Source organism: Mixophyes fleayi, chromosome 4, assembly GCF_038048845.1.
Source record: "Mixophyes fleayi isolate aMixFle1 chromosome 4, aMixFle1.hap1, whole genome shotgun sequence".
Lineage (NCBI taxonomy): Eukaryota > Metazoa > Chordata > Amphibia > Anura > Limnodynastidae > Mixophyes > Mixophyes fleayi.
The window spans coordinates 343268427-343292194 of record NC_134405.1 but is presented as its reverse complement, the minus strand read 5'-3'; the positions used below and the strand labels follow the sequence as shown (position 1 = coordinate 343292194).

At 40.6% G+C, this 23768-nt stretch overlaps 1 protein-coding gene across 6 annotated transcripts in view; it reads right to left on the bottom strand.

Moving 5' to 3' along the window:
• SOX5 (SRY-box transcription factor 5) overlaps positions 1–23768 on the bottom strand; it is a 176748-nt gene that overhangs the window by 141897 nt on the left and 11083 nt on the right. For 5 of the 6 annotated variants that reach the window (XM_075210765.1, XM_075210766.1, XM_075210764.1 and 2 more), the window contains exon 2: positions 6372–6603. The exons of the other annotated variant lie outside the window; for it this stretch is intronic. In XM_075210765.1, coding sequence (XP_075066866.1) covers positions 6372–6602 — 231 coding nt within the window. In that variant the 5' untranslated portion in view covers position 6603. The remainder of the gene's footprint in view (positions 1–6371; positions 6604–23768) is intronic. 6 annotated transcript variants of the gene reach the window in all.

The window sequence follows — 23768 nt, the reverse complement described above, 5'->3', positions numbered from 1 at the left end:
AACATTTTGTGACACAGAAAAATATCATTTCAAAGCAGTAAACTCAGTGATCCAGTAATTAGCTCTTAAACTCCCCCCAAAGATCAATATCTGAGCAGATTTCATCAAGGAAACAGTATAAGAGGGTCAATTAATGATCAATCTGACTTTTCTGATAATATATTTTTTAATTATCATAACAACCAATTTGTTTATTTATTTTACATCTTTGCTGCATTCTAGTGGAAATATAAGCGTATATGAAAGACGATTCTAACCTATGTGCTGAGGAGCTGGAGATTTTTCTGCCAAACATGTATCATTTCACTTTGAAAGGATAGTTGTCTGAGCTCATATCTCCATATTCATTACACACATACATTGTGGCAACAATGTTGCAGCTGTCTGAGAACATTTAACCCTTAGTGATGCAGAGAAGCTGATACGATTAGACGCTGTTTCTCAAAAACAGGACAGTGGAAACATGGATAACAACTATGCAAATCATCTTATTATCAATAGGTGATTGACATTTTTGTACAATAAATATTACATTAATCTCTTATTTTCCAATACAATAACATGATACAGTAAATCAGATAACAGCTTTCAATTTGCAAATTAGACTAGTGAAACCAACTATCTGGTAGCTTTGATTTATATCATGTCTGTGACGCTATAAATAAAAATAAACAGGACATTATAAGATATAGAGTGCGGCTTATTGCTCTTTTATCAAACAAAGGGGCAGAAATCTCTGCACACAGAAGCTGTAAATGTTATTATTGTTTCCTATCTTGTGACTAGATGTGTTCAGCTATTAGGTCCCAGCTACATGACCGAAGAATATAACAGAATATCGTCCTCAGTGATTAAATAAAGGAATTTAAATAAAAATATCCTTGTTAATCTTAGCCAAGTAATTACCTTTGACCAACACATCTCTCAGACATGGGAGTACTCTAGGTTTGTAATGCTTCACTTTAAAGTCTTTAAAATGGGGCAAAGACATTCAATAGGGGACGTTTTATTATACTGAATTTTATCATAATAATGTATCAATAACACTTTCCCAGCGTGTGTAGAAGGCTGAACATTTAGCGGCTCATGTTAAGTATATAAATAAATACGCTTTTTTAACCAGTGCTTTTTACGCATGCATAGAAGTAAAAAAAAAAACGCATTATACGCCGAAAACTCAAATTGCGTTCAAGTTAACAGGAGCCCCTTACTGTCCGGTGTATCATCCCGGTCACTCCCAAACATCACCACAATCCCAGTGTGGGAGATGTCACTAATCTGTTCTCACTGCAACAAAGTATCAGTTCCTGTTATTCCCCTTCCATAAGATAACACAGTCATTAGCTTACAGAGAGCTGGAGGGATGAAGCGTTGCAGAGACAGAGGACACAGTGACCATGGATCACCGCCGGCTAAACTGTGAAGATTGGAGAGGAAGATGAGAAATCTGATCTCACAATCGCTGCTGACTTCTATCTTCTACTTGTTACTGTGTTGCAGGAGAGAGGACCGGTACATCATTGCAGCTTGTACCCAACAATGTTTATTTACTTTACAGAAATCTCTGAAACAAGCTGCATATAATACAGTAATAACAGGGGAAAATATTGACAATAAAACCGATGATCCGGCTTCAAACCAAACACATAAAGTCACCTGTTCATGTTACCACTTGTTCGGAAGAGAAAGATAAGTCATCTGAACGGATACTATGTAGCGAGCTGTACAATGATCACAGCACTGGATTATCTCCATACACGCAGAGGGGCTCGTGTTAAATTGAACGCAATTCACGCTCTAGGCGTATAATAAGCTTTTTTACATCTGACCATGCGCACCACGGAACTAGCGCCTTCTGTCTGCCCAAAAGTAAAAAAATGGGTATTTTGCAACAAGATCGCAATCTGCATTTAACTTAATGAGCCCCAGAGTGTCCTGTGCATGCTGACCCGTGAGACAAGGGGGCCCGCATTGGCTCCTGGACTTGTGGGCATTGCTCAGATGAGTCCCAGGTGTATAGAATCTGGCCCACTTCATTCATAGAACGCCCCTGAATCACAGGAGCGCTCGTTAGAACAAACATCAGAAGTGGAATTGAATTAACAACATCAGCAACTGAAAAGATAATACCAGCACTGAGATATTAGTATATGAGGGCTCAGATGTCAGGAAGGATCGATGGAAAGGATTATAACGCTCATGATAACTGCGCAAATTCCGTAGCGCAGTGATGTCGCTCTCTGCCGGACACGTTACATGAGTGATTTAGGGGCTTACTTATCAAAGGCAAAGGCCTTATTGCCTATGATCGGGCAGCACAATGGCTCAGTGGTTAGCACTTCTGCCTTACAGCACTGGGGTCATAAGTTCGACTCCCGACCATGGTCTTATCTGTGTGAAGTTTGTATGTTCTCCCCGTGTTTGTGTGGGTTTCCTCCGGGTGCTCCGGTTTCCTCCCACACTCCAAAAACATACTGGTAGGTTAATTGGTTGCTATCAAATTGACCCTAGTCTGTGTATGTTAGGGAATTTAGACTGTAAGCTTGAATGAGGCAGAGACTGATGTGAGTGAGTTCTCTGTACAGCGCTGCGGTATTAGTGGCGCTATATAAAAATAGGCGATGATGATGATGATGATGATGATGAAGTTATCAGGCTGGTTATCGCTTTGCCCAATTCATCAATAGAGTAAACGTTGGTAAGACACCTGCCAGCGGTAAGGTATGTTAGCTTACCGCTTAGAGCATACTAACTGCTTAGAGCATACTAACCGCTTAGAGCATACTAACTGCTTAGAGCATACTAACCGCTTGGAGCATACTAACAGTCTCCCTATAATAACAATATTTCTAACCCTGATGATTTGGGGACAGTCCCTCTCTGGTCCCCTACATGCTGCCTCTGTGTGTCTGGTCCTGTCATTGTAAAATACTTGTGCAACTCTAGTACCTGTAACCAATGCCTGGTGCACAGCAGGGAGCTCAATAAGCCCCCAATCACACGGACATTATTATTATTATTTATGTGTTTATTGCGGATGCCATAAAATAACAACAACTTACTAGCATATAAGAGCTTTCATTAACTACACCCATGAATATGAGAAATGCTTATGCTAGGATATGATATTTAAAACAAAAAAACAAGAAGAAATATTTAGACATATTTTCTCTGAAATCTACAGAGCTGCCTTTAAATGTTTTGTTTATCGCTTTCACTATATACTAAATAACTCTAAAACAAGTCACAAAGTACAAAACTCTCAATAATTTACAAAATGCAGAAGGTATTTAACAATACTTCATGTAAATGAATGAAACATTGAATTTGTAGTGAAAATATCTGGAGGACATAAGACAACTGACTGGGAACTTCCAAATATCTAAACTTAACCTATCTCTTCCTTGTGTATGTAATTCAGTCATTTCGTAACAATAGCCAAGACCCGAATTTCTGAGAAACAATTACCAGCCTCTCATAATGTCAGCGATCTGCAAAGGATGGCGCCAACGAGTAAAACTTACAAACAATTGTGTCTTCTCATTCACAGCTGCCATATTACTATGTAAGACTGCGACCACAGATCACAGGGGCTTAAAAAAGAAAATGTTTTTGAAGTGACACTCATAGGACATATAACTGGCCACCCGGTTTGGAATTTTAATCTCAATGATGTCAGCAGCATAATGTAATGTAGGGGCAGAGTTGTCTATAGGAGAAGAGTTGTCTACGGGGGCAGAGTTGTCTACTGGATTAGAGTTGTCTATGGGGGCAGAGTTGTCTACAGGGGCAGAGTTGTCTACTGGATTAGAGTTGTCTATGGGGACAGAGTTGTCTACAGAGGAACAGTTATCTACTGGGGAAGAGTTGTCTACTGGGGCAGAGTTGTCTACTGGGGCAGAGGTGTCTACTGGGGCAGAATTGTCTACAGGGGCAGAGTTGTCTACTGGGGCAGAGGTGTCTACTGAGGCAGAGTTGTCTACTGGGGCAGAGGTGTCTACTGGGGCAGAGTTGTCTACTGGGGCAGAGGTGTCTACTGAGGCAGAGTTGTCTACTGGGGCAGAGGTGTTTACAGGGGCAGAGTTGTCTACATGGGCACAGTTGTTTACTGGGGTAGAGTTGCCTATTGGGACAGAGTTGCCTATTGGGACAGAGTTGTATCCTGGGACAGAGTTTTCTACAGGGGCAGAATTATCTATAGGGGAAAAGATGTCTACAGGGGCACCATTGTCTACAGGAGTAGAGTTGTCTACTGGGGCAGAGTTGTCTACAGGGGCACAGTTGTCTACCGGGTTGCTGGTGTTATGACTACTGTCAGTCAAAATATTCAATGAAAGGCAGGAAGTGTAGCCCTCACACTTTCTTATAATGTAATACTTTATAATAGTCTGTGTTGTTCTGTAACATTATACCCTTGTACAATCTGTTACTCTGTGCTATAATACAAGGTAATCTGGGCCAGCAAACATAGCACAGGGTCCCTGAAATCCATAAATTTGCCGGTGAAGACGCCATCCTGAGAATAATCCATATTGACAGCGTAATATTCAAGCAGTTGGTTTTCTCACAGTCCCTCATTCATGACAGTCCTGTAAATGTACAGATCAACGAAAAGACGGCTGAAATCCTGGGATTATATCCGAGGAGAGAGCTTTCATGTGGCATTCCCCTGTAAGAATATAATATCATTCTCTGACACACTGTAACTAGTCCCGAAACTCTGAAATCTGCAAACCACACACCATGATCACCGCTGCCTTGTGATAAATGAGTGTGCCTATCTCTCTCGGAAACACCAGTTTAAAGATAAAATGTGTGAAATCCCATGTAGGGATTTACGCTGCCACATTGCACATATGTCTTGTAAGCCAGATTTAGCACAATCCCTGCAAATCTATTGGCCACGCTGTAAAACGGAGCGTGGCAGGGAGAGGTAATCACATTTCTGTGTACAGAAGAGGACACTGCACTCACAAAACAACAATAGTTTTCTTCACAGAAGTAGACACAGAACTTCCTGGTCGGTTTCAGGTTTAATCTCAATTAATGAGCGCGGTTTAAGACGGAATTAAGTTAATGGCACAATTGGGTATCGTTTGATATCATCCATCCCGCTAATGTCTGCAGACTCACACACAGCTAAACAAAGTGTATTCAATCCTCACCGACAATTCTGCTGGATTCCCACTGATGGCGATAACAGAATAGTAATGCTACAATTTATTACGTTCTCTTCTACCATTCACTGATATGAACTGTACAGATGGAGCAGAATTTAGTGCGCTGGACGGAACACCATGCCGTAGAGTAATGTACACTGAATTCTATATCTTATTGTACCCTCGCTTTTTCCCCATGCAAAACTGGTTTGAGCCATCTTTCTGAAATCACAATTATATCTCCAGCCTCAGACGCTATATTTGTGTTATTTATTTATATTTATGTAATATAAACATTAAGAGAAGTGTGTATAAAAAATACTCATTATATGGGCAGCACGGTGGCTCAGTGGTTAGCATTTCTGCCTTACAGCGCTGGGGTCATGAGTTCAATTCCCAACCATGGCCTTATCTGTGAGGAGTTTGTATGTTCTCCCCGTGTTTGCATGGGTTTCCTCCGGGTGCTCCGGTTTCCTCCCACACCCCAAAAACATACTGGTAGGTTAATTGGCTGCTAACAAATTTACCCTAGTGTGTGTGTGTGTGTTGGGTAATTTAGACTGTAAGCTCCAATGGGGGCAGGGACGGGATGTGAGTGAGTTCTCTGTACAGCGCTGCGGAATCAGTATAAATAAATGGTGATGGTGATGATGATGATGATTATAATGATGATTATAAGATTTGACTTAGTTTCTATGACGTTCTAGTAACTCTGCTGGCAGAGGTCGCTGTTCAATTTGGAGGTCAATATCTCTATTCTCTTACCCATAATCCCTATATTAGGCACAATTAATCAAGGAAAATTGTTGAGGTTACATTCCCCTCCTCCCAATTAATAACTTGTCCAGGTGCCAATGCGTCTCAAGGGATAGAAACTTTCATAACCACATTTCCATTCCTCTGTCCAAACGTTCAGTGATTTTATGTCTTTTTAATCTGCTAGCATACCTGCTGAGTCTGTTTCTACCCTCTTGGCTGCACACTCTGCCGCGTTAAAGTAAACTTTAAAGTAAACTTTCCGGAGCAATAAGTTTGGATGACTTATGGCTAATTCCAGTTGGCCCAACAACTCACTTCTATAGGATAAATGTCTGCTGTGTTGGGGCTAAAGGTGTTTTTTGGGGGTGTACACGATGGTAATTTTGAAACCAATAAAGAGAGGAGGACAAGTTGCCCATTTACGGAGGACAGGACACCTACGGCTGAACCTACCATTGTGTTGTGCTGGTACGTGGGACTCCTGTGGTCGCAAGCGTCTTGCGTCAGCAAGGAAACTGCCTGGAAGTCCTCGGAGTGAGGCTTGCTGGGGAAGCTGGCGTGTAGGGGAAGGTGAAAGGCTGGCAAGCCTCCACTATCCTCGTCTTCCATTTTCTGCCGGCTTGTCACCATGGCTACCTGTCCATCTGCTTCCCCATACGGAGAGGCTGGTCGCTTGGAAGACATCCTGCAGGGAACAATAGAGGAGAAAATAATGAACGCTGCTCATAAATCCTTAATGGCGTCATTGTGTTGTTAGGGTCCATTGTAACAGAAATGGCTTTTTTTTTTGTGCTTAAAGCGAGCAGGAATCCATCCAAATACCACTGCAAAGCATACACAGCGAGGAACAATGACCAGGCAGGTAGCAACAGAACACGGCTTGTTTGTTATGAGAATAATCAACTAATAGCGCATTCTTTTTGGCTCCTGAAACGAGAAATTTCACCTATAAAACATTATCCGCCGGAGGCCGTCCCTGGGGAGATGTTATTCACTCACAATGCTGCAGAATTTGGGTTAGGTTTAAGGGAAGGACAAAAAAAATAATAATAAATGAACAAACTTTGATTTAGAAATTGCATTTTCTAAGTAGATAAAAATCTCTCAGCAGATAACAGGGATCTGGCTGAGTTGTTTGGATTAAACTGATGTTATCTCAATATTGAGGTGACCGCTACTGGTGTCTGGTGCGATCTAACAGCTGGGCCGCTATCGGACATTATAGACCAGGAGAAATTATTATTTGAAACTAAAAAAGTCGATTTATCTGAGATTTTACAGTTATTGGGGTATAAACAAGTCATATCTCACACAACGAGGGGCAGACACTCATTAACGAGACATCATTATGGAGTCAGACACAATGTAGGTAGAACCATGGAAATCCATGGAGATCACCCCCCAAAAAAAGTTAGGGAGCAGCAGTGAGAGTTTAATCGCTGCGGCCATTTGGGTCCTGGAGTCCGTCCGTCCTTAGACCCATCCCTGTGTACGGTATCAGTGAGAGATGACCACTCAGCCAAGAAAACCGACAAGAGTTAAACCGGCAAAATAATCTGCTATATAATGATCACATCTCCCCTGAACGCCTCTCATTAGAGCTTTGAGCCAAGAAACTTCCCAGAGACTTGGAGCCGGGTGTAGCAGAAAACACACTTTCCACTGAACCAGATACTCTGAGCCACCGAATTACACAGCAATGATTCTGTGTGCGATCAGATAGGGGGGAAGGATGGGGGGCTCTGTACCAGCAGCCAGCGTGTGTGGTCAACACAGATTATCTCCTAGTCTGTTACATAATTACTTTGTATATCACAAAATAATCTCACCGGCAGGAGATGGGGGTGGGGGGTATAGGTGGGCACCCCTCCCTTCCCCCCTAGACAAATAATACAAAACATGGGTTGCACTATATGCCGGTGTAACTTGTTCTGGCCTCTCTGACTGGGAGATGCACAAAGGCCCTAAATGTTGCTACATAAACTGAATGTACAATTAATATATATATATATATATATATATATATATATATATATATATATATATATGTAGAAGGTGAGTTCTACAGAGGAAGTCAGATGTATTAGTCAGTGCAGAGTTGAATATACTAAGGTTCAATTTTCTTAGGGAAAATAATCCTTTCTGTTCTTATTTTTAAAGACAACCAGCCTATATTATATATATATTACCTCTCTGTCTGTCTGTCTGTATTATTCAGTAGTATATTTTTACTATGTTTGAAGCGCTACGGAATTTGCTGGCACTATATAAATAAATGTTGATGATGACGATGACATATATATATATATTTTTAAAGCTATGCAGCCACTGGCATTAAATATACAGGGTGATTCAAATGTCGCAGTACACCCTTTTATTTCAAAAACTCTACAGAAATTGGGCCGATTTCAAGATGGCGCCCATGTTTGGTAAATAACGTAAAAGATAGACCACGTCACCCATACCTTACTGGAGTATTCAGGTTTCCCAATTTCCTGTAGAGTTTTTGAAATAAAAGGGTGTACTGCGACTTTTGAATCACCCTGTATATGCGTTTAATATGCATTTTAATTTAGCATATTTAAAACCAACACCGCCTCTAAACACACAGCAGACGAGTACATACACACAGTGCAGTTTATAGGTGGTTTATAACTGCGTTTTAAGATGCGTTAAGGAAGCGTGTGAAACGACACTGTGTGTACGTAGTCTAAACACCAACAAACGCAAGTTTAAATAGCTGAATACAAAGCATTCGAATTCTCAATACAAGGACTCTAGAAGCCAAGTATATAAAACATTCATTTTCTGTTCAAAGCATTAAACGCACCAAAGTTACAACATTGCTCTTTAATCATTTTTCTCTAAAGTATCTATACCGTACTGAACAAGGCTTCTAATTAATCCGATTCCTTTTCAACCTCCTCTTTCCGCTTCTACCTAAACACTCCTTATGTATCATCTGTCGCCTAAACCTTTAGATTGTAAGCTTTCAGGGGCAGGGCCCTCTCTACCCTTTGTAGATGAAAGTTATTATGTATCTAAGCGATCTGTAATCTGCCCACTTGTACAGCTCTGCGGAATAGGTTTAACCCTTTATAAAAACAATAATAATCGTTGCAAGATGGATCAATCAATCATTACAGAAGCTCCACCGTCAGACAACATGAGCCTGATCCTGGCAGTAACTTTGTTGTGTAAGAGGATTATAAGAAGTGGCTTATAGGCAGCTCCTCGTATGATAACCACGCGTGTCTGCGGTGAGTGAGCTAGCGGTGATTTCTATAAGTAGATTAATGAATCACTATAAGTGAGCAGATTACCGTCACCAGAACACAAGAGGTTAAAGTCACAGAATGGTGAAGTGCTGCCAATATATTGTACTAGGGGGGGAATGGGAAATAGATAAGACCTGAATCTGGTATATAAATAAAAAGGCCAATTGGCGAATAATATAAGAGTGTCCATTACATGAGTAATCAAACTACTAGGAATTAAACACACTTTCCTACTGATTAACTCTTTCGATCAATACTTTACTGAACACAACGACAAAAGGACTTCCTTATTCTTAGTAGTGTTTCCAATCGCACACAATGACCAAATGACACTATTAGAACAGGTATGGACAACGTATGCCTCCGCAGCTTTATGACGTACATGCTGGGACCTATAGTTCCACAACACCTGCTGTAAGATGTTGCAGATTTTACCCTCCATTCCCTCTGACCCCTGCGGATTATGGGTCTAAAAGAATCCTTACTCCCATTTTCTGCAGTTTTAGACTGATGGTGTTAGCTGCACAAACATCGCATCTGTGGTTTTCAGCAGCGACTTTCAGGCGTTTCTAAGCAATGCTGTAAGTATTGCGCAATTCTCAGGTGACTCTGATGTTTAACAAGTAATGCTTTATAAGACTAATTACACTCTGTGGGACAGAGTCTGCTCGATATAATGGATTTCATCTGGAGCATTTTTCTGCTAAGCGTTTCGGACACTTGACGTTGTAAAGCGCTACGGAATATGATGGCGCTATATATAAATAAATGTTGATGATGATGATGATTAAATTGCTGGTGTGGCGTCCTAGAAGGTGGATGATTTCAGCCTGGGGAGACTAAGCGCTGCGTTTTAAATGGCTGTTGTGACACCTTTTCAGAACAAATGGACACTGTGAGGAGCTGTGAACGGCAGTGTTACCTCACACAAAGACATTCCTTGTAACCCAGCTGAATAAACCCAAACGTGACAGACGGCTGCAGTCTGAGAACCGGGTTATAACATTACTGATCATTGAGCTCCATTTACCAGGATAAGAGGTGGGGAGAGGTAATCAGCTGCTGTTTATCTTACCCCCCTCCCCTGTACTATAGACCCATTCTGTGCTCTCCTATTAACAAGACCCATCCCCCCCATGGGAAAAGCCCCTTACCCAGCTCACGCCAGTCTCCCATTAACCCTTACAAGACGACAAGCAGAAGACACTAATTATTGCTTGTATCAGATGGAAGCCCCTCTCTCCATATTCAGTGAGCTATCTCTACGCCCCCACAAACATGTAAAGAGGCCACTGAGAGACAAGATTATAACAACCTGGATGCAAGAATTCAGGTACAAAAGTCATAGTCTATGCTGGATAAGTGAGAAAGTTATTTGTGAATGCTTGAAAAATGATTTGATCTTTTTTAAACTATTTTGTTCTAATTTTAAACTATTTATATATATATTTATATTTACAATTCTGGGAGTTTTAGCTCCACGCTCTGATTGGCTACAGGTTGGTCTACCCCTGTCTATGGTCTAATGCTCTGATTGGCTACAGGTTGGTCTACCCCTGTATATGGACTAATGCTCTGATTGGCTACAGGTTGGTCTACCCCTGTCTATGGTCTAATGCTCTGATTGGCTACAGGTTGGTCTACCCCTGTACATGGACTAATGCTCTGATTGGCTACAGGTTGGTCTACCTCTGTATATAGTCTAATGCTCTGATTGGCTACAGGTTGGTCTACCCCTGTCTATGGTCTAATGCTCTGATTGGCTACAGGTTGGTCTACCCCTGTACATGGACTAATGCTCTGATTGGCTACAGGTTGGTCTACCCCTGTACATGGACTAATGCTCTGATTGGCTACAGGTTGGTCTACCCCTCTCTATGGTCTAATGCTCTGATTGGCTACAGGTTGGTCTACCCCTGTACATGGTCTAATGCTCTGATTGGCTACAGGTTGGTTCAGAGTAGCTGTGTAACAACAACTAATACAATAGTCACTCACAACCTTAAGCATGACATCTGTCTCTTAGTTTATTCAGCATGAACCTGTGATTATGAATTAGGATTATTATTAAGACATTTCCTATCACTTTCTATATCTAGGTCCCGCTTCTCCTTCAGTGATAAACACCAGGGGTCTGATTCATTAAGGATCTTAACTTAAGAAACTTCTTATTTCAGTCTCCTGGACAAAACCATGTTACAATGCAAGGGGTGCAAATCAGTTTTCTGTTTTGCACATAAGTTAGATACTGACTGTTTTTTAATGAATCACACAAATACTTGATAGCTTATTTGTACACTGACATTTAAAGTTGATATTTGTGTGTTACATGAAAATACAGTCAGTATCTAACTTATGTGCAAAACAGAAAACTGATTTGCACCCCTTGCATTGTAACATGGATTTGTCCAGGAGACTGAAATAAGAAGTTTCTTAAGTTAAGATCCTTAATGAATCAGGCCCTAGATCGCTAAGTACGTCCAGAATGAGTCATGTGACCGGGGGTGTGACCTGATTACAGAGTAAATTGGGGAGCGAAAAGTTATTTTTGCCTCAGGCAAAACATAACTAAACTGTTATTGTAATTATTTCTGCCCTTTATTCGTATATCGTCACCATATTACACAGCACCGTGCATGAGGTCAGTCTTTCCAACATTCACAAATAACGTAGTAACGGTAATACAGCGAGATCTGACGGACACTAATCAGCGCTTTATGTACAGGGAAAACCTACGTCTTCTGCTGGGAATCTTAGAGGATAATAATCAATATTATAATGTTATCTGCTGCTTCTCTGAGGGTAAAGAACAGCATTGAAATGTGTCAGCTTCTAGGGGTTAAATGTTCCTAGAAGTCTGAGAGCTGACACGGCTCGGGGGTCCTCCGGCTGGGCAGGGTCTCCTGTAAGGGAGGGAGCTCTAAAAGGTCAGACTAGTATATATTAGTATTTATATTATAAAGGACAAGTACACGAACTAACAATAACTTTACCAAGAGCTTTATATCTATCACAAGGCATCAAATCTTGTTTAATAGGAAGAGGAAGTGGTTATGTTAAGAGATATAAATATATCTGGTGATGATTGGCACTTTGTGTAGTATTCCGGATCATGCGTATATTAGAAAATGTGTGGATAGTGATACAAAGTAAATTACAGGACGTAATTTACACTTACGATATGGGTGTAAATTGCGCCTAACTCTACATGACCCCCCCCCAACGTGTATGTACAGACCCCATACCCCCAACAGAAAAGAGAATCGCGTTGCGATGTAAAATATACTCAGGGTGACTCAGAATCAGAGACAGCTCAGTATGTCAACGCGTTTCTCCGTTTTCCTATCTCAAGTGAGATGAAAAAGTTTTTTCTGATTCATAAAATAATGTATTTGCTGCTGTTTAAGGACATTCAATTTATATAAACTAAATCAATATTATAAGCTAAACAAATTATAGTCACAATGATACAAAATTGAAGACCGACCCTCCACCCACCACAATATTAGTACAAGGGGGTACAGGGTACCAGACGTTCACTCAGGGGCCCAGTTGAGTCTGACAAATTTGGGTCTTATTCAGGGTCAGGCACATTTTATACAAACACGGAAATACTGGACTGACATGGGCGCACGCAGGATTTTCAGGGAGGGGGGGGTTTCGGCAGCGCTATCCTATACAGCAGCCGCGGCGCTGTCAAACAAGCGTCCACAGCAGTGCTGTATTGTATACAGCACCGCCGCGGACGCTTCTTTGACAGCGCCGCGGCTGCTGTATAGGACAGTGCCGCTATGGTGGCCACTTAGTTAGCGCGGGGGGGGGGGTTCCTGGAGACTCAGAAACCCCCTATGTGTGCGCCACTGACTGAGAGCGAGATAGAGAATGTTCTGGGGCGTCTGATGGCTACTCTGAAACTCCCCACTTGACGTTACCCCATCACGATCTCCCACCAGGTTTTCGGTCAGTTACCTCCCCGGATTCTATGTCTAAGGATAATTCCATGGAATTTCAGGCATCCAAACAGAGCCAGTGAAACATGCAGAGAAGCGATAATATCCATTTACTGCTGCAGATCCTACAATGGTCCCTGAAACGGTTACTGAAGGATGTGTTACTGGGATAAGATCAAAGTAAAACAAAGATTTAACTTTTACTGAGCAGATTATAGACAGAGGGAACAACCAACTTCTTAAAGAAACAAGAACTCACTTACGGTCCTATACAGAGAGAGGTTCTAAGCAAACAGCAACAACCAGGAATACAGCTATATGCAGGACTTATCCATAGGATAAATAACTGGTATAAATCAACAGAAACGTTACACACTAAGGCGTTCTGCTCTGACGTATTACAGGAACAGAGTTACGGCTTCTGACAATGAGAAAAGGTCGCTTCTCTTCAGACTTTTTTTTAACAAACCCCATAATCTGAAGCCGTTTACACTTAGAAGCGTTCCCATAGGACAGGCTCCATTGTGCACTCCCCACAAAGTGGCTTAAATCTATTCCACAAAGCGCTTTAAACGGACGCAGACGCTCGGGGAAGAGAAATCTGCGATCCCTCAGCAGAGAATTTTCAGGCACAGATCCTCATCGGTAAATATAACGTGTATTTCATCATGTTAAACGAGATTCCGAGCCGAGAGGTGGTACCCCAAGGACGGACATATTTATATACTGTTATAACAGCTAATTATGTTTAATATTTTAAAGAACACCAGCCGAACGACCAACATAAGTTCAACTACAGCAATAAAACATGACTGGCTACGACTTACAATTATACTCCTGGAATTATACTATTAAAGACATTAGCTTTGCAAAAAAAACAAAACTACCTAATTAAACTTGGCATAAAAATATATAGGCTTCAATTATGCTAATCAGAATAGTAATCTTCTCTGTATATTTACACTTCTGTGTATATTTTGGTAATATATCCAATCATAACCAGCAGATAATCATTAAGCTGCTGTCACTAAAATTGCAGTAAATAAAAAATAAATGACAAGAGAGGGAAGGAGGGGGGGGGGGGGGGGTGTTGGGGGCGATTGCGGGTAACTGAGTCCTTCTGCAGTTTTTATTTTTCTTTGGAAACCAACTCGGTCTGTCTGGCCTTTGAAGTTTGAGCTGACAAGTTGCTAAATGTTTAGTAAGCGCTGTTTGGGGCTGGGGGGGGGGGGGGGGGGGCTGTGAAAGTGACCTGTTAGAACAGAGCAGACATTTGTCATTGAAAACTCTCCGGCTCTCAGAAGCCTGGCGAGCGCAGCCACCGGCTGACTCGTCTCCCCGGGAGATGCTCTTGAAAATGGCGCAGTATGGAAGGCCCGACGTGAGGCCCATCATGTCGCAGCGTTTGGAAACGGTGACATAAATCAGAGGAGTCGGACCAGCTCCACTCTCACACAAGTTTCTAATTAGAGAACGACCGCGCTGTTCATGAGAGGGGTTGTTAAAGGGGCTGTAAGAGTTGCCCTCTGGGGCCACGTGGAGAACCAGCGGGTAGAGGAAAGGTCACGAGATGCTACTGTTGTGAAATGTTACACAGCAGACGGACCACATGTGTCAGACAGACCACACGGCAGACACTGAGAGACGTCTCTATGCCGGGTTCAGGAACCTCCATTACTAGAGGGGGCCGGACGGAACTAGGACAGTACCAGGGGGTTCAGCAACTGCAGGGGCCACACTATGGGCCTGATTTTAAGTTAAGAGCAATGCAAAGAAAAGGAGCATCTTTGCACCTGGATAAACCATGTTACAATACAAGGGGAACAAATTGACTTATTTTTTTGCACATAAGTTAAATACTGGCTGTATTATCATGTAGGACACAAATACTTCATAGCTTTATTTTTACACTGAAATTAAAGTTGATCTAGGACATGCTTTACCCCGAACTATAAATCTGTCCCCACATTTTAAATTTAACTCCAATGCAACATGGTTTTGCCCAGGTGCAAAGTTACTCTTTTTCTTTGCTTTGCTCCTGACTCAAAGTCAGGCCCTATGTCTATATTTTTTGCACCCTGGGTAATACATGGGGGTTTGGTCTTCACAACGGAGGCCCCCTGCATACAAAGGATTAGGACAGTCCAAAGAACGATCTTCACAATCGGCATTTGTCAATGAAATGACATTTGGTAATGACCACACACACCCACGAAGCTGTATCTCATGGCACATGCTGGAGAAGCACTGCCCTTAGACAGAGGCCTATATTGCCTAGGGAAATCCAGTACCAGTTATGTGGAATTTGTCCCAAGCCGGTAATGAGAACCAATAATGTGTCATAGAAGACAATGTGTCATCTACTATGCAGCCAGTCTTCTAGTTAATTAAAGGGATGTCCCCACTTGGAGCATATTCCCCTTATTGGCCTGATTATGACATTCTGCAACAAAGATTTTACCTGGCTTCCTTCTGGGTCTTATCATCTGTTTATCTGTACTGCCCTTGAACACGACACAAAACTGCTTTATGGATACAACCTATCCAATGCAAGGCAGAGCTGGTCAGTGTCATATCCAAGGGCATCAAAGCTAAACACAGCTGCCTGGTAGATAGAACGGCATTGCTGGAAAACACAATTAGGAGCCAAGAAGAAAGAGCAATATACCAAGTTAAAGTTGTTGGATGACGCACACAACCTGGTAAATCACAGTCATCTGAAGGTGGACAGCAGCTTCAATCACTTTAAGTAAAATGCTAAGTAATTTTAATAATGAAGCCACAATATATATATATATATAGTATAATTATTTAATTGCAGTGCTGAAGATATGCAAGTGAAGGCTGCAGTCACAGGGGAAACATATTACATATGCACAACACACTTCCTGTTTATACCAATTCTGAACCAGACTCTGCAGTAAGATGACGCCATCACAGACTGTACAATGTACAATATCTGGAGCTTTATCGTCACATAGTAACATAATATACAGCCCACGCTCTTTCATATAAACTTATATATAACATATTAGTAATAATTTTCCACATGTAATAATTCACCTTATTGACCAAGAATGACGACAGATGTATATTACTGCAGCTACTGTCAGCGGTACCTAAACTATGACCTAGAAAGAGATAAAATAATATAAAACAATGTTCCTCTAGGACGAGACAAAATCACGCCTCATATTGTGTCCTGATGAACATTTACATTGTCACCATTTGCTGATGAAATTACATTTACAGCAGAATGATCCTTGTTACCGCGTCTTGTGATTTGCAGCAGATTTTGGGACAATGAGAGCCTGAGACATTAAGGAAAGTAAAGCAAAAAAAAGGAGTAACTTTGCACCTGGGCAAAACCATGTTGCATTGGAGGGGGAGGTAAATTTAAAATGTGGGGACAGAGTTATAGTTGGGGTAGGACATGTCCTAGATCAACTTTATATTTCAGTGTACAAATAAGCTATCAAGTATTTGTGTCCTATATGAAAAACAGCCAGTATTTATCTTATGTGCAAAATAATAAACTAATTTGCACCCCTTGTATTGTAACATGGTTTTGTCCAGGAGAACATTTACTCCTTTTTCTGCCTGACTTTCCTTAATATATCAGGCCCTAAATCTGTTCAGAACAAAGTTAGGTCACAAATAATATATAATATCTTCAATTTTACGGAAGTGCATTAAAATTTACACATTACAAACACTTCTGTACACCTCTCGCCAGTCAAACTTTAAATAATGTAAATATTTTACTGACTTTACATCTATCTATGACTTTGGCAGAACTTTCTGATGTGTTCAGACGGTCTCGGATCACACTGCATGATCCAGAGATGTGTTTAGGGGGGGATTACCTTGGGATCCCCTAATCCAGAAGCTGAAATTTAATAGAGTTTGATATACTTGAAGCGTACCCTTCAATACTTGAAGCGAGAGTTTTATCGTAATTCACGCTCTGGCTGCCTCTCTGGCTGGGCCGCAGAGCTGACACTCTATGTAACACCACAACACTTCCACCACCTCTATAGGTGGTGGAAACATTTACATGCCCAGGGACTGTATTATTTTATGGACCTGCGCATGCCCCAGATCGTCTCACAACACTCTCACAAAATGTGGCCCATCGTTGTGGTGTCTGTTCTTGTGGTATTTAGGTCATATTGTGTATTTTGTATTCCGTCAATATACAATCATATAACAGAAGAGGCATAAAACCACCCAAATCCTGAGCTTGGGTCTGAGAGTCCCTCACAAATTCCCCAAACTACAGACACCAAATTGCGAGTCAGGGGGCTGAGCGTGGCGCCAGGCTCCCAGAGAACCGCCATCAGGTTCATAACATCTGCAATTTCTCAGGAAAAACTTGGACAAGCAGTTGTAGGAAATCACATTATGCATTTTCCTTGCTCTACATACAGAAAAGCAGATTGTATTGGTGACTCCTCTTGTGATCCTCCAGGAAGCATCACACTGGTGATGGCCGCAAGGAAGATGTAGTCACATGTCCGCTTGGGCGTTATTCCCAGAATAACCCAATATCAGGAATCAGGGATAAGTATGTCGCTGTTAACCCCTGATGTACCGCATAAAACCTAACCCGCATGTATGAAAGGGAGACGCAGAGGGACAGCGTCTGAGAAGTGTAATCTGAAGATGGACGGACGCTGGGAGCAGAACTCAGCTTCTGATTTGAAGAAGCTTCATTTAGAAATGAAGATGTCATTTAGGGAAGAAAGGTTGTAAAGCAGAAATGTTCACTTAGGGAGCAAGTGTGTAGTTCATTTCTCACTGTCCTGTATTACAGAACAGAACTACAGTCTCTGAATCACATCCAGTGTATGACGTACAGGACAGAAAACGCTACAATGTATCACATAGATAGATAGATAATATTGACATAGATAGATAGATAGATAGATGTGAGATAGATAGATAGATAGATAGATAGATAGATAGATAGATAGATAGATAGATAGATGTGAGATAGATAGAAAGATAGATATGAGATAGATAGATAAATAGATAATATTGACATAGATAGATGATAGATAGATAGATAGATAGATAGATGATAGATAGATAGATAGATAGATAGATAGATAGATAGATAGATAGATAGATAGATAGATAGATAGATAGACTGACAGATAGATATGAGATAGATAGATAGATAGATTGATATGAGATAGATCGATAGATGATAGATAGATAATAGATAGATAGATAGATAGATAGATAGATAGATAGATAGATAGATAGATAGATAGATAGACTGACAGATAGATATGAGATAGATAGATAGATAGATATGAGATAGATAGATAGATGATAGATAGATAGATAGATAGATAGATAGATAGATAGATAGATAGATAGATAGATAGATATGAGATAGATAGATAGATAGATAGATAGATAGATAGATAGATATGAGATAGATAGATAAATAGATAATATTGACATAGATAGATGATAGATAGATAGATAGATAGATAGATAGATAGATAGATAGATAGATAGATAGATATGAGATAGATAGATAGATAGATAGATAGATAGATAGATGATAGATAGACAGATAGATAGATAGATAGATAGATATGAGATAGATAGATAGATAGATGTGAGATAGATAGATAGATAGATAGATAGATAGATAATATTGACATAGATAGATGATAGATAGATAGATAGATAGATAGATAGATAGATAGATAGATAGATAGATGTGAGATAGATAGATAGATAGATAGATAGATGTGAGATAGATAGATAGATAGATATGAGATAGATAGATAAATAGATAATATTGACATAGATAGATGATAGATAGATAGATAGATAGATAGATAGATAGATAGATGATAGATAGATAGATAGATAGATAGATAGATAGATAGATAGATAGATAGATAGATAGATAATGGATAGATAGATAGATTGATATGAGATAGATCGATAGATGATAGATAGATAATAGATAGATAGATAGATAGATAGATAGATAGATAGATAGATAGATAGATAGATGATAGATAGATAGATAGTTAGATAGATATGAGATAGATAGATATGAGATAGATAGATAGATAGATAGATAGATAGATAGATGAGATAAACAAGATATTATTTCCTTACAACTTACACAGCATGAAACACATCTTCCTTTATTTTAAACAACTGAACTAACAATATGTTTGGGGTTATAAGACAATATGTGAATCGCTCTTTATCTGGCATAGTGCGGCAGATCACTGAAAGAAGTGATGGATTGGGAATCTGGCCGAGGTAACCGATGATAACTGGTGTGATGAAATATTTGATGTAAGATGTCAGAGGGCATCCGCTCAGCATGTGTCTCAGAATAGTGTGCTGGACTAATTGTACGCCCACACAAACACACATTCCCTGCACCATATGTCTGCCTTAATTATACCCAGCAACAAAACACAACTTTTCAAGAAAATAAAAAAAAAATCGTGACTCTCTGCAATCTCTTCTTCTGTAAAAGTTTCCCTAAAAACCTCAGCCTGGCAGAGCTGGGCTGCTGGATGCCAATATTTTGCCAACATCTAGTATGGAGTCTTTCTACTTAAATTAAAGGGATTCCCCCAGTTGGAGCTGTTTTCACTTTAGACTACATATCCCTTATGCAACTTTTATGTATCCATCTTCCTTCTGGAATTTACTATGTAGGAAGGTCTGCTGATCTGTGCTGCCCTTGGATGTGACACAGAACTTATTTATGAATCCAACTGAATCCAACACAGAGCTGGGCAGTGTCATATCCAAGGGTATTAAAGACAAACCCTTCTGCCTGGTAGATAGAACGGCATTGGTAAAAAACACAGCTGAGGGTTAGAAAGAAAGAGCAATGTACTTAGTTAAAGTTGAGGGGTAAGTACAGCCTGATACAGTCCTCTGAAGGTGCACAACTTAATCAATCACTTGAAATAAAATACAAACTGATTCTTATAATGAGGTGCTAGTTCTGGCATTAAGATATGTTTAGGATAAATCTACCTTTCGGGGACTGAGCTGTACTTAATAGACCTGAGGATCAGCTCTGAAAGTCACTTACTTGTTGGTCACATAACTCTCTTGTAGAGCTCAACGCCTGTAATCAGCAGCTCAAGACCCCTCTGAATTGATATTTTTGCTATTAAGTCCACTTTACCGAAAAAAGTCCCTAAACTCAGACTTATCCTCAAAGCCACATGTGCCCCACGATAAAACCCTTCATCAGTCATCTTCTAAGACGCGATCATCCAGAAACACTGATCAAGCAGTCACGGTGCTCATTATTTAGGAGAATCAGCCAAACTGCAGCGCACACACTCCAGATGAATTATATCTAAATATAAAGCCGGGGACTGGAGCCGCTGGTGCAGGTACTTCATAGTATCACACTACACTTATCCCTGACGCTGTGACCCCCTTTTATGTCTAGGTAACCCTTAACTAACGCCTCATATCTATACAGGAACGCACTAGGTACACTTATAACGATAACATAATAACACTCATTAATATTATTTTGTACCCACTTAACACAGAAAATGGAAATGCTCGAGAAATGTGGTTAAATAAAGTGTTTGTGAGAATAATGGAAGGTTCTGTGAGTACACAGCAGAGGGAGCAGGTTTTATTGAGCGATGAATTAGAGAAATTTGAGATCTTAGTTAACCCGATATTGTCAGAGCCGGACACAGAGGTTGAGTAACTGGGACGTGTCACCGTTTTGATTTTCTCTCCGTGGCAGACAGATTTCAGTCCCAGTGGACGCAAGATTAAGCGTGCTCTAGATAAAGGAGCCTTTGTTTTATGGACGCCCCCCCACCCCTCTCAAAAAATAGGGGACTATCTCCTTTCCCGACACCTGGATCCTTGGACAGCCTTCGGGAATTGTCTGGGGGCACTAGCGATGGCAGAGATCTGACCTGTCTCTTTAGGGGAGAGGAGGTTAATTTTAAACTGCTATACCGAGGTCACAGATGGCTGTCTGACCGACCTCATCTTAAGGTTAATAGCGCTAACGTGGTCTGTAGCATTGTACAGAGTCAGAAAAAACACTCAGGGGTTTAGGACCTAAGAAATATTTTCTATGTCACAGAAAGAGACCCCAAAATCTGAACTGTTATTACTAAGTGGCTGAATTTTTAGGTTATCAGAGACCCAGAAATACAGAGATATATAAACCAAAGCACAAATAGATCACAGGATCACAAACCCAATGCATTGTCCTAACAGATATAATATGGGGTCTCTCAAACCATTTATTTTTGGGAGACGGGAGAGGGCGGGCAGCAGATAAGATACTTTTCTGTTTATATAATGTGGATCTCAGACCCAGTCGGATAAAAATATAAACGTAAAAGACAATCACATAACATGGATCCTATAATTGTGGTGCTTCATTCCAGCGTTATTTAGATTTAACTAATGAAAACTGGAATTAAGGTAGCTATATCCTTTAATTAGCAGCATCCTCACTACTTGTTTCACAACTCGGTATGTCTGGGTGCAAATTTGCCCCTTTAACTGAATTTATGCCTCTAACTGTAAATGATGCCCTTTGTGTTTAACTAAGAAGTGAGTGATGTGTTTTATAAAATGTTACATTGTAACGAGTCCATGAATTGTGAGCTATATTGCGGATGGATAGTTTTGAGCCATCGCTCATCCGCACAGAGGGCCTGAGTCATTAAGGAGAGCAAAGCATAAAAAAGGAGTATCATTTGCACCTGGGCAAAACCATGTTGCATTGGAGGGGAAGGTAAATTTAAAATGTGGGGACAGATTTATAGTTGGGGTAGGGCATGTCCTAGATCAACATTAAATTTCAGTGTAGTAATAAAGTTATTAAGTATTTGTGTGCTAGATGAAAAAACAGCCAGTATTTAACTTATCTGCAAAATAATACACTAATTTGCACCCCTTGCATTGAAACATGGTTTGTCCCAGAGAACATTTACTCCTTTTTTGCCTTAATGACTCCGGCCCAGAGAGCGCAATGTCCCCTCTTGACAATTTAAGTTTCTGGTGTCTGGGAAATGACAGAGTCGCTATGAACGTCCGAGGTCACAATTACAATCTGACAAGTACACAAAACAAACCGCTAGCGGTAAAGTGTCTGATTTACAGAACCCAGAAACTCTGTCACCAAAACATTGGGAGGACAAGTAACATACTGGACCCAAACCAATGACCGACCAAAAACCACCACCGCTGCACAAGGCAAATGAAGTCTACAAAACCACAATAACAGAAGTTTTACGCTTTAGGGGTCGATATATCGCTGATGCTGAACACAGCGGCCACCAATTCCCAATTCTGTTACCAATGATAAATACGTATATAAAAAAAAATCACCCAAACATTTATTTCGCTGTGATGGAGATAAATTTGGGAACAGCAGTCAAACAATCACTGTGGCTACAAAATAACATTTTATCCTAAATCCTGCAGAGAACTTTGTCAGTTTATAAATACTGTTATTTTTTTGGATAAACATTTGTTACCATCCACATCAGAGAAATGATTAAACAAGTTGTAGAATTCACAACATTGTAGGTTAAATATTTATTATATAACACGGCTAGAGATAAGACACAGATTTAATGGGTTGTACAGAAATTGATGACACGTAGCCTAAATCATCGCAGTAGTGCAGAACAATTAAAGCGTAACGTTACACGCAGCGGAAGAGGCCATATTGTACCCTCAACCAAAGTTCTTGAGAATACAACGTAGACACCAAACACGGTGCCTCATATCAGTGACACGTCCGGGCTGTAGATGGATCAGTACCTCTCATAATTATAATATCTGAAAATCGGTGAACGAGTTATAATGCACGAATCCACTTTCTCTATGCACAATACTTTATATTAATCAATACTTCTACAAAAACAGAGGATTGGACCTCCACGGCTGCCTCAGATACACAGGAAAAAGCATTTTCTGTTCCCAAAAAATAAATATTTAACAAGCCTGACCATGTGTACACATGACCCCCTCTCCCACCTGGGGGGGTCAGTGTTCCTTTAAACAGAAAGTACAATCCGACCAGTGTGCTTTTTACAGGCCTGCGTGGATTAAAGACATGAGTTGCAGGCAGCAGAATAACATCTCAGCCTCGCACATTTACACTACAAGCCGGCAGTAAAGAATGCATTAAGCAACTGAAATCAATAAATGACTTTATAGAAATTCCTTCCATTTACCACCTATGGCTTTTAATGCTCTACACATGCATGACGTGGCGCAGTAATAGCCCGGGTGTAATTCAATCCACCGCATTTGCCCCCTTGTAAAATGTGCGCAGTAGGAACGTGCAAGAACTAGACCAACTCTTTCCTTAAGACCGTTCGGCTGAGAGGCATTTGGTAAGATAGAGTCAGCTGTAAGACGGCGGCAGCAGTGGGAGCGTGGAACTAACACGCGTGTAGCACAGGGATGGTTTACAAGTTGCCACAATGTAATGGGTTTAATACACGCCGGCAGCTTAAGGGTTAAATGATATCAACTCCGCAGTTTCCAAGAGTCCTCTAAACAGCAACACCGACCACAGAGACCACAGAGACCACAGTGACCACGGTGACCACGGA